Below are 14,917 nucleotides of genomic sequence, written 5' to 3' on the forward strand. Positions count from 1 at the left end.
GCCCTTGTCCTTCTAAATGGTAGCGGCCATGTGTTTGGAAGATGCTCTCTAAGGAGCCTTGATGAGTTGCTGCAGTGCACCCTGTAAATGGTACACACGGCTGCTACTGTTCGTTGGTAATGGAGGGAGTGGATGTTTTTGCTGTTGAACGGGGTGCTAATCATTTCCTTCTTAATAACATCTGGGGGCTTGTGCTAAAATTAGGAGTGCTGTTCCACAGACCAGTCAAGCAACAACCAGCAGCACAGTCATACTCATGGAATCATACATTACAGACAATGTCCCAGACACCTTCATTGCCATCCCTCGGCATGCCCTGTCCCACCAACAGGACAGACCAACCAAAGGTGGTGGCACAGTGGTATACAGTTGGGCAATGGGAAGAAATGTGGAGGATATGGAGACAAGACAGCCCTATGTCCTGTAAGGAGAGGAATTTCCTGTAGACAGTGAACTCAGGGACAAAATTGCTGTACAGGATTCAAAGCTTCAGAAGTGCTAAAGATTCTGCTTCAGCTTCTGTGCTGACCTCCAGGTCAGGAGGGAAGAGGCTTCCGGCTGGGACTGAAGTATGGGTGACAATGGACTCTCACCCTGGGAAGGTCCCAGCTCTCTAACAGTGTGATCCTCTATGGACTCTGACCTGGTCTCAGGAAAGGCATTCTCTGTGGAAGACTGTTCATGGACAACAGGAGATAAAGTAAACAAAATATTGGGAGATTCAGTGGAACTAAGATTGGAATGCTGCTCAGCCACTAGAAACACAGCTGAATTCTCTAAAAAGTCAACAGAGACTTCATATGGTGCATCTATCATCTGGAAAGGTGAATCATCCTCTAGGACCTCAACCTCCAACAGATCACTCAGCACTGTGAGGAATTCTTCTTCATCACTTTCTTCTAGGAAGAGCCTAATCAGGCCCAACAGGTCTTTATGGGGATGGTCACTGTCTGCTGCAGTGCCTTGTGTATCCTCCCCTTCTGACTTTACTTCATGAAGAACTGAGAGATTCATAACTTCAATCCGCCCGGGATCTAGTGGAAGGTGTCTCTGTGAAAGAACGGAGCTTGCTGCTGATTTTATAAACTTCCTCAGCTTCTGAGCACTGAATTGCCACTGGTTCTAAATAAAAGATTGAAGCTTGCTGAATGAAAGACAGTGAATCAATCAAATGGCAGGCCATCTGGTTTTTCTAGAATGCCTAGAGATAGGTCAACATTGCCACTCAATAAAGATGTATGTTGATTATGAAGAACATAGAGAGAGTCAACAATTTGTTGCCCTTTGTAGCTGAGAGGAGCAATAATCCTGCCTTTAATTTTGGGGCCTTTGCCACATGGAAATTGTAACTTGAAGTCTGATGGATGAAGGGAAATTGGCGGAAGCAGTCAGGGGGTCATCTGCTAAAATGTTAACAGCAGCTCCAGTATCAATTTTAAAGGTAATATCAAGGCTTTTAACTTGTACCATAACTGACCAATGGTCTGGATTAAGACTATCAACATCCCCTAGGAACTCTATGGGCAGGGTTTTTCAGTCGCGTGCGGGGGCAGGTCAGACATGCGCTGAGCTGCGATGTTTCATTCGGCAAGCGTGGGCAGGAGTCAGCTGCGTGCCCGCCGATATGTGAACAGCCTATTAAGAATATTAAGAAAGTAATTGAAGTGACCGGTAACGCTGCCCACCCAACCTTAAGGTTGGCGGGAAGGCAAAAATCCCAAGCAGCCTTTGGGTTTTTTAGGAAACCTCATCCACGAGCGGGATGAAGTTTCCTAAAGCTTTTGCTAAATATATTTAAACATTTATAAATGTAAAAACACGTCTCATGTCACATGACAGTTACATGAAGGGACATGTTTAAATACATTTTGAAACCTTTTGTTTAATAATTTCAAAAGTTCTTCAATCTCCCTGAGGCAGCTCCGTGCATGCATGAAAGACCGCTGGCCCCGAATCTCCCGCCCGCACAGGTAGTGCTGAGTGCTACTGCTTGCGTCTTATGTTGGGCGGGCCTCATTTGGCTCACCCACATAAAATGGCGGCGCGGAGCCGATTGAGGGCGGCGATCAGATCCGTGACCACCCTAGCCTGCTCCCGCTGAGCCTGCCGACCCGCGGAAAAATTCAGGCCGATAATTCTGTCTGTATTTTGATTTTCCACTTCTTGGATAAAGTGTGTTTCATAAATATTTGCTTGCCTCCCACGTCAATTCAGGTTGTCGCATTTACAAAAATGCTTGAAATGTCCAGTTTTGCTGCATTGGAAGCATTCCACACACTCTGCTGGGCAGTTGGAGCCTACACTGGGTTTTCACACCACAATCCAAGGATCTCAAAATGGACAGAAGCAAAGCACTGATACAATGGCACCCACACCCTCTTTAGCATCATTATAGAACACAACCATTCGTTGCGTAAGGCAACATTTTGCAGTCCCTGACAAAGTAACGGGAATGTTACAGTAATTATCAGAACGGTAACTTAGAGCATTCGAGTGGCTGCATGAGAGATTTAATAAAATGGAACCTGGGTTGAGGGATTTGAGTTAGGTGGAGAGACTGGAGTTGCTGTGGTTATTCTCCTTGCAGCAGAGAAGTTTAAGGGGAGATTTAATTGAGGTGTTCATATCTATGAAGGATTCTGATCAAGTAGATAGGGAAAAACTGGTTCCACTGCAGAAGGGTTGGTAATCAGAGGTCACAGATTTAAGATACTTGTCAAAAGAGCCAGAGGGGAGATGAGAAGAGTTGATTCACATAGTGAGTTGTTTGATCTAGAATGCACTGCCTGAAAGTATGTGGAAGCAGATTCAATATTCATTTTCAAAAATGATTAGGATAAATACTTGAAAAGTAATAAAGAAAACAGGACCACAGGGGGAAGAGCAGGGGAGTGAGACTTATTGGATAGATTGTTCAAAGGACCAGCACAGGCCTGAGAGACCAAATGGCCTCCCCCTGTTCTATACGTTATGCTTTTAGTTCCTTCTGCCAAATAATACAAACTTACACTGTAACCGTTGACTTTTATTGATATTTTAAATTGTTTGAATTATATTTGTGAGCATAGAAACTGCCTGCGTTACTGCTAAGAAATGAATGTGTGACTGATGTAACAGACAGTTAGTATTGCTTATTTTCAACTGCATCTTCAACTAGTGAATGTCTCATTTCATTAACCATTAGAAATCTTTTCACATCACTCTCTCTATTCTATCTATCTGTATTCTTTCATTTCAGTGCATGTGACCTGGCAGTGGGTTGTGTCCAGGTGTGGGTGAAGCACTGACAGTACAGAATCTCCCCTGAAACTCACTACTGCTTCTCGCTATATGGCTTGGCCACCCTCGGCCATTGGTAAAATACAAGTGGGGGTGGGAAGAGGCCCTTAAGTGACCATTAATTGGCCACTTGTGGACCTTAATTAGCCCAAGGGGACAGACTGCCCAACACCTACCCTGCTGCTGGTAAAATCACAATGGAGGCAAGTAGACAATGGGCGTGGCACTGGCTCCTTACCGCCAGTGGATTTTCAGCTCCTGGAGGGAGGTGGGATAGGGGAGGGGCATTGAAAAATCCCAGCCAATGTTTCAGGCCGATGACCTTTCATCAGAATTACCTTTTTGTTAAATTTTACCACGTACAGTAACATGGGGCCAGATAAAACCCTCCTAAAGATCTGAAACTTCTCAAATATCCCTGAAACCATGTGTAACATTTGTGTATTTATGTCATTTTTAGAGATCAAATGGCCCAGTCTACTCTCGCCAAGCTTTTCACTGTTCAGGAGAGCAGGAACCTGCAATCTATGTGTAACATGGGGGAATTGGAAGCAGTGATTCTTCAGATAAAGAGTAAGTCAGACAATTTAGACAATGTGCAGCTTAACATTGCCGTGCTGGGTGATGTGGGCTCAGGGAAATCCACCTTCATCAACGCTATGAGAGGTCTTTGGAGCAGTGATCTCGGAGCTGCTCCAACTGGGAATGAAGAAACCTGGATGGAGCCAACCAAGTATCCCTGTCAGGATCTGCCTAATGTTCAACTCTGGGATCTTCCAGGAACAAATTCCTTTGGTTTTGAATTAAATAATTACCTAAAGAAGGTGAAGTTTGAAAGCTTTGACTTTTTCATCATCGTGTCCCAGGCCCGATTCAGAGAGAACGATGCAGAGATTGCAAAAAAGATTCAAGGACAGGGCAAAGAATTCTACTATGTCCAATCCAAAATAGACAATGATGCTCATTCACTGAAGAAGCAAGGTGCTGATCTTAATGAAGGGTGGAGGACAATCCGCAGGGACTGTATCAGTAACTTCCAAACTGTTGGGGTTACACCACCAGACATTTTTCTCATCTCTAGTTTTGACCTGGAGGAATATGACTTCCTGAGATTAAAGTCTACCCTCGCCAGGGATCTCCCAAGCATTAAATCAAATGTTCTCTCGCTCTCAATCCCAAAGATTATGCTGGATGTTACAGAACCCAAAAAAAGAATGTTGATGAAGAAAGTCTGGTTATTGGCTATTCTGGCTGGAGGAGTGGGTGCAGTGCCAGTGTCAGTACCAGTGTCAGTGCCAGTGCCAGTGTTGTCTGTCATTACCATCATTGGGTTGACAGTTGCTGGTCGGATCTACCTCCAGAAACAGCTGGAACTCAGTGACAAGCTTCTGCAAAGCCTGGCCAGCAAAGTCGCTAAACCCAGTTCAGTTCTGAAAGCTGAAATGAATCATCGATTGCCAAGGAAGATGCCACTAGTAGTTACCAGTGTACTGTTAGGAATCACCATCATCACCTGCATGATGACTGGGATCAAGTACCGCTTCAGTCCAGTGACCTTCTCTATCTTTGGGGCCGTGTCGTCCTTTGCTCTTACCTACAAGTTACTGAAGGATTCACTGAAAGACCGTTTGGAAACTGTACAGCGGCTGGTGAAGAGTGCACTGAGCAGAGACTGACATGATTCCCCGCACATTACACCAATTAACATTACTCCTCAGTTTGTAGAGACTGTAGTGATGTTTAATCTAGAATATGACAGATTAACCTGATCAGGTCAGGGGTCAAATTCATTTTCTATTCTGGGCCTAATCCAATATCGTGGTGTTTGTTATTATCAAACTTTATTAAAATAGAAATGGATGACGATAAACTGTATGGATATTTGCTTGCATTTAGATTTAATTTACTGTTTCTGCTGTCACTGATACCTGGCACCTCTTAGCTTGAACCATTGCATCAACATTTGGAGCGAATGTTTGGACGGAGGTTGGTCTTGGATAAAAACATGAGGATCACATGTCACTATTGAACTTTGTACCTCAATCACTGACCCTGGAAGTGAATCCCAGAGCTTCACAACCCCCTGTGTAAAGAGGTTCCTACTGACCAATATTCTAAGACTCTTACACTCAATTTTGTTTTGATGGCTCTTTGTCTTTGATTCCTCACTCCTTGAAAGCAGCCTGATTTTTTTATCCATTTACAGGATGTGGGAATTGCTGGCTAGGACAAAAAGGTAATTCTGATGAAAGATCATCCTTACTGGACAGGCAAACACTTGTATTGTCTGATTTTTTGTACTACTGATCTGTTATGCAACCATTGCTGCTATATTAATGACTGCCAAAAGCAGATAACACACTCTGCTGTACACACTTTGTAAGCATTATCTCTGAGTCCTCCACATTGGGGAGTAAAACTGTAAAAAGTGGGGAAAGAGTCCTTCCTTCCCACAGCAATCTGTGTTTTACTCTGTAACCCAGTGCTTTCCAAACCTTTCCCACTTTGACCCTATTTTGAGGCATCAAAATGGTCATGACCCATCAGAGAGAGTTTGGGAGGAGGGGGCAGGGGAAGAGAGACCTGTGGGAGCAGGAGCAAGAAGACGTGAGAGAGCGGAGGGAGGGTGTGTTTAAACGTCAGGGATTTTTAAAAACCTGCCTTTTCACTGGTTTTTTTGGAGCAAGAATCAGGCCTCGAAGATCTGTCCATTAGGCCACACCTGATATTGAAAAAAAATTATGATTTAAAGGGTCTGCGCAGCTGTAAATAGTCAGAGCTGCATGGCAGCCATTGCTGCCTCACAATCCCAGAATCTCGCCTCTGTAAAAATGTTGTATATTTCAATGAGATCACCTCTCGCTCTTCTAAACTCTAGAGAATGCAGTACCTGTCTCCTCAATCCCTCCTCACAGAACAAACCCATGACCCCAGGAATCAGTCTGGTGAACCTTTATTGCACTTTCTCTCTGGCAAGTATACCCTTCCTTAGGTAAAGGAGACCAAAACTGTACACAATTCTCCAGGTGCAGTCTCACCAAGGCTCAATATAATTGCAGTGAGTAATTTTTACTACTGTACTCAAATTCTCTTGCAATAAAGGCCAACGTACCATTTGCCTTCCTAATTGCTCTCTGCACTTGCTTGCATGTTAGCTTTCAGTGACTAATGAACAAGAACATCCAGGTGCATTTGGACAATACAGTAATATAAAGGGTTAATAGCTATTATGCTAATAGCTAATATACATCATCAGTGATGTCAGAATGTGTATCATGTTAGGTAAAACATATTGTGTGGAATTCATAGGTAATTAGGACATTATACTTGAGAATTGAGAAAATGGTTACATGCTAACAGATAGCCATTTTACCCAAAAGCCTTTTCGCACACATATATGAATAGCACTGAACTTAGTTAAATTCAGAGCTGTTTTTAATTAAAGACAAACAACATTATTCTATGTTGCCAAGATCCACTGGAATTCTAGAGCTCTTGCCTTTTTTTGGAAATAGGTAGTGATAAGGATTATCCTTTCACAATTTAAATGCTTTATTTATTACCAAAGGTATTTTTAAAAAGGTGATAATACACATTGATGGTAGTTCAGTCTGGGATTTAACATTGTCACCTATCAAGAAGGCATTCTTAAAATTTAGCTCAGCGTATCATGAAAGACGAGTGGCTTCTGAAATTCAGAATTGAAGATTATCAGACGCCTCGTGCAAAGACAGATGCTGTAAGAAAGTAGCTTTTACTGAGCTGGAAAATAAATTTAAGTTTAAAATCACCTTATAAAAATCTAGAAGTGAAACTAATTGGGATTGATAGTAAAATATATTACCAGATATTGACCAGATACACGCACACAATGTTCATATAATAAGGCCATCCTCAACAATTAAATAATAGTGAATGATAAGGATAATCAAAAGCGAGGATTTTAATCAAGGAGGCAGCACCCATAGCTGCTAGAGATCATGAAATTTAGCTCAGAGGGTGTTGCCGGAGGTCACCGGTAACGGTTGTTGGCTTAGTACAAAGAGGAGAAGAATCAATTCTCTCTTAACTCTAAATTCACTTTATTCACGACGTTAGATCATCTACATATAGCTTATACATCTGGTTAAATATAGACATGCAGTTTACAGTAGGTTATACAGTTTTATACCCAAAACTAGGATCTAAACGCACATCCACTAGGTTTCTCTGACACTCCCTGAGTGGTCACAGAATATAAAAGCTAATATCCGAAAAGGAGAGCTGACGCTGGCCAGGTGTTCCGTTCTCTCTCTCTTTCGTCTCTACGTTGCTGACGTAGGTTCTTCCGCTTCTGCGATGGTTGGTCTCCGGAGTCTCGCTGGGTCCACGCCTGAAATTCTCCATTCTTATACTGAATCTTATCTCTTCAAGCTGTGCTGTCTCTCTCCCGTTGGGTTAGGCTTGCTTGCCTAGTCTGTGGCATCTTCTCATTGGCTTTGTCCCAAGGACTTAGGTAGCATTACCTCATTATTCCTTTCCTAAATAAGGACTTGTGTCTTATCTCATTCCCTTTGTTTTTCAAGAAACGCAGCTACTTCAAACTGGTTCCAGCCAGCTCAGGCCAGTGACTGGACTCAGGTTACTTCAGGTCAAAAGTTGCTTTTGCCTGTGTCAGCAGTTCGGCTGCAGCCCCTGGCCAACAAGGGGAATAAAGATACGAGTTTTTCTCAATAAATCAGTAATATTGATGAAGGGTTTAAGAAGGGAACATTAAACCAATGCATCTCAGGCTGTTGAAGAGCTGGACAGTTTAAAACTAACAGTTTTTTCATGTCCTGCTGTTCAGACAGCTGAAACAACTCGGGGGTTTAAGGTAATACTTTGCTTTAAATATTTGATGGATATTCTGAAAATAATCTTTAGTCTGTAGCATTATTTTTAAAGTGTCCTTTACTGGGTTCTATATTATAACTAAGACTATGTTTCCCATCTTTCTATAATCTTTACCGTTGCAATGTACTTATCCACTTTAAAGTACACTGCATGTTAAATGATTCTTTAATAAACTTGTAAATAAGTTAGTAAAATATGACAATTCACTTAGTTTTCTGTATGCAGCTGAAGAACCCCCTGTCTGTATTCTCCTAAAGTGGGGAGATACAGTTTTTTGAAGAGAGACCAGCCCCCCAGTCCTGATAATATCAGAGTAATTTCCTTCATTCTTTCATGGGATGTGAGTGTCACTGGCAAGTCCAGCATTTGTTGCCCATCCCTAATTGCCCTTAAACTGAGTGGCTTGCTAGGCCATTTCAGAGGGCAGTTAAGAATCAATCACATTGCTGTGGGTCTGGAGTCACATGTAGACCAGACTGGGTAAGGACAGCAGATTTCCTTCCCTAAAGGACATTAGTGAACCAGATGTGTTTTTACAACAATTGATGATAGTTGTTATGGTCACCATTACTGAGACTAGCTTTCAATTCCAGACGCCGTGGTGATAATCTAGCTGATAATTATTTGAAAGGCTATCTGGAAGAAGGTAACATCTCTTGATGATGATTATCTTCCTTGAGGGAAAAGTGCTTGCTCAGACCCAAAAACAAGCGTCTGTGGGAAGTGGCCATTTTGAACTCATGTGCGGGTGATTATTGAGGGAGTGCTCCTGATCAGTGGTTGCTGCCCCAGGGAAGGGTTTAAGGTAAGAATTCACTTCCGTCACTGGAACTCAGAGATGATTCTGGAAGGAACATCTTACTTATCTATATAGTTGTATATAGTTAATAAATGTTTGAAAGTTCCTGGAGGCCTTGGGTGGAATTTTCTGTGTCCGTTGACATCGGGCGGCATGAGGGGGTGAGCGGACAATATACCGGGAAGGCCAAAAAACGTTCACTCCAACCGTCAATGGCGCCGCATGTTGAGAACGCCATTGTAATATCATTGCATATCATTATCAGCCCAGCTCGTTGGAATTATCCCCCAAAACTGGATCATCCGAGGACACCAACGTGTTTCACAACAGCATTTATAAGGCTGCACTTCGAGGGGAGCTCAGAAGTGAATGCACAGCAACGTTGTGCAGTGTCCGGGTGGGGGTGGGGGTGGGGTGTTGCAGCAAGGGCTGCACTGCGGTTGAGGCGAGCTGGGGTGAGTGGGAAATGGTTGCACTGCGGTTGACGGTTGTGCACAAGCACGTGTGGCGTGAGGGGGAGGGAAGCAGCCGTGCATTAGGGAAACCTTGTATAAAGTTACCATCCCTCTGCAGCTAAAACAGTTCAGGTGCAGCCACATTAACACGCTTGGAGATGGGCCTCTAGCTTATCTGCCCACTCCAGCAAAGCAGAAGCCTGAAAGTGCCACCAAATGCTCCAGGGCTTTTCATCCCTTGGCCACAGATGCAAACAGATGGACATTTTAGTGGACTGCAAAACAGTTGGACTACTGCTTACATTGTACAATCTCCTTGCTAAAGCTGGCCATGGGGCAGTCACTGATGGAAGCGCTCATAGCCCCTCGCAATGTCATCATTCCGGTTTGGGCCAGTCTCCCCCATGGTTCAAGCTAACAGTGCAGCCTTGCAGTGTGGGTTAGGAGAATGCCTGTGCCTGAGCTGAGAGCACAGCATGCAGTCCAGTGGGCAAAGCTGCCGCCAATCGGTCAGGTGGAGTAGGGCGGAGGGGGTGGGGTTTCAGGTAGCCATGCAGCGCATTAAACTCTGGCCAGCACTCTCTGGGATACATTAAGGAGGCCAACTTGTTACTCACAATAAGTGCTGATCGTGGAAGAATGAGACCAAAGCTGGTCTTTTGGTTACAAAACAAATAAACTAAACTAACAAAGTCAGCGACAAAGTAAAAGGCAGCCCCTTAAAGGGAAACCACAAAAAGCAAAGGCTAAATTTTAAGGAAACTTACAAACATCAAATTAAAATGTGATTAAAGGGGTCAGTAAAGTACCCCAGTCCCCATGGTGCCCACTGAGCACGGAAAGCCTCGATGGTGCCAGCAGACACCGCATGTTCTCTCTCTTGGGACACCAGACTGCGAATGTTGCTGCAGGAGAGAGGCAGGCAGCTGAGCTGGACAACCCCTTCGATTGCCTGTTGGCTGGACCTGTTGATTGCTAACTTGGCCAGTCCTAGGAGCAGATTGCAAGGAGGTCCCCCTCCGTCCCAGCCCCCTTTGCACCGGCTGCCCGTGGATCGGGAGCGAGGGGCTGAAATGCAAACAAAACAAAAGCAAAAGGCTTTTCAAATAACTGAAAAAGGGGTGCAGCCCACAACAACTTACATATATGTGGTCCACGGACTCCACAAGGCCACACTTGAGAGTCAGTGAACCGACACCTCCTACCGTTGAATGGATCCGTTACATGCAGCACCCTCCACCCTAGGTCCCCGATAGTAAGGGATAGGACTCCCGTGTAGAGAGCTCTCCACTGGGGGCCTCTACTGCAGCAAGACACGCCAGGGTGTTTCTGGGCTGTGGGTGAGGGCGAGGAAGTGAAGAGTTTGAAGCAGCAACCCACACAGGAAACGCCTCCACACCGAGTGAAAGGGCACGATGGGCATTTCCACGAGGGGACTCAGGTTGAGAGACTCAGGCTCCTGAGGGAGGGTTCGGGGTTTGGGGCCAATGTGGAATTCCAACCGAGCAGGGGTTTGCTGGGGTGGGAGCCCACTCCACACCTGCCCCTCCTCGAGGCCCAGTTTGGTGTCGGGGCCGAGCATGACTGTTCCAAGGTAATGGTTGGCATTGGCCATGAACTGGACATCCACCGAAGCACAACGCGCCAACTTCTGTGGAATCATCCAGCCCACTCCTCCTCCACCCAGCACGGCCCTGATCCTGGTCACCCCAGCAGCCACAGCCCTCCCCTCCACCAGCCACCTGAAATGGTGCAGGTACGGATTCCTGAGCAGCGGATCTCTGATGATAGACGCTGCTCCTGATGGTGGAGAGCTGCAGTGCGAGACGACCATGTTCCAGACTTTGATCAGGTCCTGGTAGAAGACAGGCAACACCTGCAAGGAGCCATGAAGCCACTAAGGTCTACAAACAGGAGCTGCACGTCATTTCAGCCTGTGCACCTGGCAGAAGAAATACGTTGCCAGGGCACACCATCTAGGAGGGGGCTCTACATAAAGATACCCATAGTCCCTACCTTCAGGAGGGTGATGACGACATGCACTGGGGACATTCCATAAATCCTCACATAGCTTATGTGAATGTCTGACTCCTGTTTGGCTGATGGCAGGTCGCTTGCACTCTGTGAACAGGCTCATATCATGGAGATGCAGCAGGGAAACTTTAACTTCCCCTGATCCTTTGACATCCTTCATGAGCTGAACCCTTCAAGACCACACTGTCACCGGACACACATGCTGATGAGATGGTGGGGCAGCTGCACCCCAACGGTGCTGAGAGCTCACACAGAGAATGATGGAACTCTGTGCCGCTGGCCCAGGCCCAGGACATTCTGGCAGTAATGATAAGACCCATCGAGGTACAGGCATGACTGATGTATCCAGTGACAGGGACGGCGCACCATCAGAGTGCTGGGAAGGTTGCACAAAGCCACAGGGAAGAGCCCCTGGACTGAGGTTTAGCTTGTGTTGGGGCCAGGGTTTCACATCTGAGTGACATGAACACTGCTCATCAGAACAAGGAGCCAGAGGCAAGGAGACATTCTTGGGAGTTTATTTACAACAGTGAGCATTATATACAAGTATTTATCGGAACAAGCTGTGGTGCTGAAGAAGAAGCAAGATGCACAGATATCACTCAGCAGAGGTGGCATTACTGATAATACAGTGAGAGGAAATACCAAAAAAAATCAGCAACAAAAAAGATGAGTCTCATTTTGTTTTCTCCCTCCTTCCTTGCCAGTCTGATATTTCTGCACAAATATTTAGCATTTTCGTAATATTCTGTGTTGTTGAAAACAGGGACAAGCTGTCGAAACTTTTTGTCTTGCACTCATCAGGACAGATTCGGGCGAACTGTAAAGGAAGCAACAATTTATAGTGCATGAGAAGAGAGTAATGATTGGTTGACAAGTGGATGCTGATAGGTAAAGGCGTTGCCAGGGAGAATGCATCAGGGAACAATTAACTGCCAAGCTTTTTCCAATTTAAACTCAAACCTGGCAGGTCCACCCTGTTTGGCCAAGGCATTGCCATGGGGAATGAACCAGGGAATGGCAGTCCACCAAACATTTGTTCAGTTGAAAAAGTTACAATGCATGGACATGCTCCCTTTATCTACAAAGTACAGAGCTCTGTGTTCAAATATATGTAGCTTCTAGCACATGTAAATGAGCCACACATTGACCTCATCTGTTAATCATAAATTGGTTGACAGTCTAATCCTTAGCATAATCAGGATTATTTAGCAAGTGTTGTCCAATTGCAGAATCATATCTAATGTTGTACACTATGGGCAGAATCACCCGGTCCCATTGGCAGCGAGCGTCATGGTGGCAGGGTGGGAGGGAACAATATGGCGAGAAGCCAAAAATGAGTTTCACACCGTCATGAAACCAGTTTGCAATTGTCCGCTCCATTCATCAATGGCGGGCTGTTTTTCCCTCCAAGCACTTCGGGAACCTAATTTCAATCCTTTAGCATCTCATTATAAGCCCTTCTCACCAGAATTATCCCCCCATGTCACATTTACCACCCACGTCGGGATGACTTCAGAACGATCATGCTTTGCGAACTGAACCTCAAGGGGAACTCAGAGGTGAGTGCGCACAACCTTACGCAATGTTCATGACATCAAGGAGGAGGCGCTGCACATTCGGTGGAGGTCCACAGGCAAGTTGCTTTTTCCTGGCTGGCTTTCAGTGTGGTGCTGGGGCAGGAGCTCCAGTACTGATCGGGCCAGGGAGCGGGGGTTGGCAGGGGGTACGGGTTATGCAAGGGAGCACAGGCTGAAGGAAGCACACAAGCATATGCTGGGGAGGGGAGGGTGGGTGGAGAGTGAGGTTAGTGGCCACACACTTGAAAAAGCTTCTCAAAAGTGAGCACTCTTCTGTTTTTGAGACTGCTCAGCAGCAGCTACATTGAGCACAGCTCATCACAATAAGGAGTCATACAGAATCACAGAATCACACAGTGCAGAAGAAGCCCTTCGGCCCATTGAGTCTGAACCGACATGTGAGAAACACCTGACCAAACTACCTGATCCCATTTACCAGCACTTGGTCCATAGCCTTGAATGTTATGACGTGCCAAGTGTTCATCCAGGTTCTTTTTAAGAGATGTCTGGGAACCCGCCTCCACCACCCTCCCAGGCAGCGCTTTCCAGACCGTCACCACCCTCTGGGTAAGAAAGTTTTTGCTCACATCCCCCCTAAACATCCTGCCCCTCACCTTGAACTTGTGTCCCCTCATGACTGCCCCTTCAACTAAGGGGAACAGCTGCTTCCTATCCATCCTGTCCATGCCCCTCATAATCTTGTACACCTCGATCAGGTCGCCCCTCAGTCTTCTCTGCTCCAACGAAAACAACCCAAGTCTATCCAACCTCTCTTCATAACTTAAATGTTTCATCCCAGGCAATATCCTGGTGAATCTCCTCTGCACTCCCTCCAGTGCAATCACATCCTTCCTATAATATGGTGACCAGAACTGCACACAGTGCTCCAGCTGTGGTGTCACCAAGGTCCTATTCAACCCCAACATGAACTCCCTACTTCTGTAATCTATGCCTCGACTGATAAAGGCAAGTGTCCCATATGCTTTTTTCACCACCCCACTAACCTGCTCCTCCACCTTCAGAGGTCTATGGACACACACGCCAAGGTCCCTTTGTTCCTCAGAACTTCCTAGTGTCATGCCGTTCATTGAATACTTCCTTGTCAAATTACTCCTTCCAAAGTGTATCAACTCACACTTTTCAGGGTTAAATTCCATCTGCCACTTATCTGCCCATTTGACCATCCCATCTATATTCTCCTGTAGCCCAAGACACTCAGCTTCACTGTTAAACACCCGGCCAATCTTTGTGCCATCCACAAACTTACTAATATTACCTCCCACATAGTCATCTATGTCATTTATATAAATGATGAATAATAGGGGACCCAGCACAGATCCCTGTGGTATGCCACTGGACACGGGCTTCCAGTCACTAAAGTATCCTTCTGTTATCACCCTCTGTCTCCTACAACTAAGCCAATTTTGAATCCACCTTATCAAATTACCCTGTATCCCATGTGCATTTGCCTTCTTTATAAGTCTCCCATGTGGGACCTTGTCAAAGGCTTTGCTGAAATCCAAATAAACTACATCAACTGCACTACCCTCATCAACACACCTGGTCACCTCCTCAAAAAATTCAATCAAATTTGTTAGGCATGACCTCCCTCTGACAAAGCCATACTGACTATCCCTGATCAAACCTTGCCTCTCCAAGCGGAGATAGATTCTCTCCTTCAGAATTTTCTCCAATAGTTCCCCTACCACTGACGTGAGACTCACTGGTCTGTAGTTCCCTAGCTTATCTCTACAACCCTTCTTAAATAGCAGAACCACATTAGCTGTTCCTCAGTCCTCTGGCACCTCTGCCGTGGCCAGAGAGGGATTAAAAATGTGGGTCAGAGCCCCTGCAATCCCCTCCCTTGCCTCCCTCAGCAGTCTGGTACGCAAATC

The 14,917-nt window shown here is 45.4% G+C and overlaps 1 protein-coding gene across 1 annotated transcript; it reads left to right on the forward strand.

Moving 5' to 3' along the window:
* The first annotated feature begins 3,743 nt into the window (after window positions 1-3,743).
* LOC144673813 (interferon-gamma-inducible GTPase 10-like) lies at window positions 3,744-5,149 on the forward strand. Its single transcript, XM_078535466.1, has one exon. The coding sequence runs from the start codon at window positions 3,747-3,749 to the stop codon at window positions 4,953-4,955; it is 1,209 nt and encodes a 402-aa protein (XP_078391592.1). The 5' UTR covers window positions 3,744-3,746; the 3' UTR covers window positions 4,956-5,149.
* Window positions 5,150-14,917: the final 9,768 nt, after the last annotated feature.

Source organism: Cetorhinus maximus, unplaced genomic scaffold (assembly GCF_964194155.1).
Source record: "Cetorhinus maximus unplaced genomic scaffold, sCetMax3.hap1.1 HAP1_SCAFFOLD_481, whole genome shotgun sequence".
Taxonomy (NCBI): Eukaryota; Metazoa; Chordata; class Chondrichthyes; order Lamniformes; family Cetorhinidae; genus Cetorhinus; species Cetorhinus maximus.

Bases quoted from the DNA above. Each gene is read 5' to 3' on its own strand.
- LOC144673813 (XM_078535466.1), top strand. From the start codon at position 3,747: ATGGCCCAGTCTACTCTCGCCAAGCTTTTCACTGTTCAGGAGAGCAGG.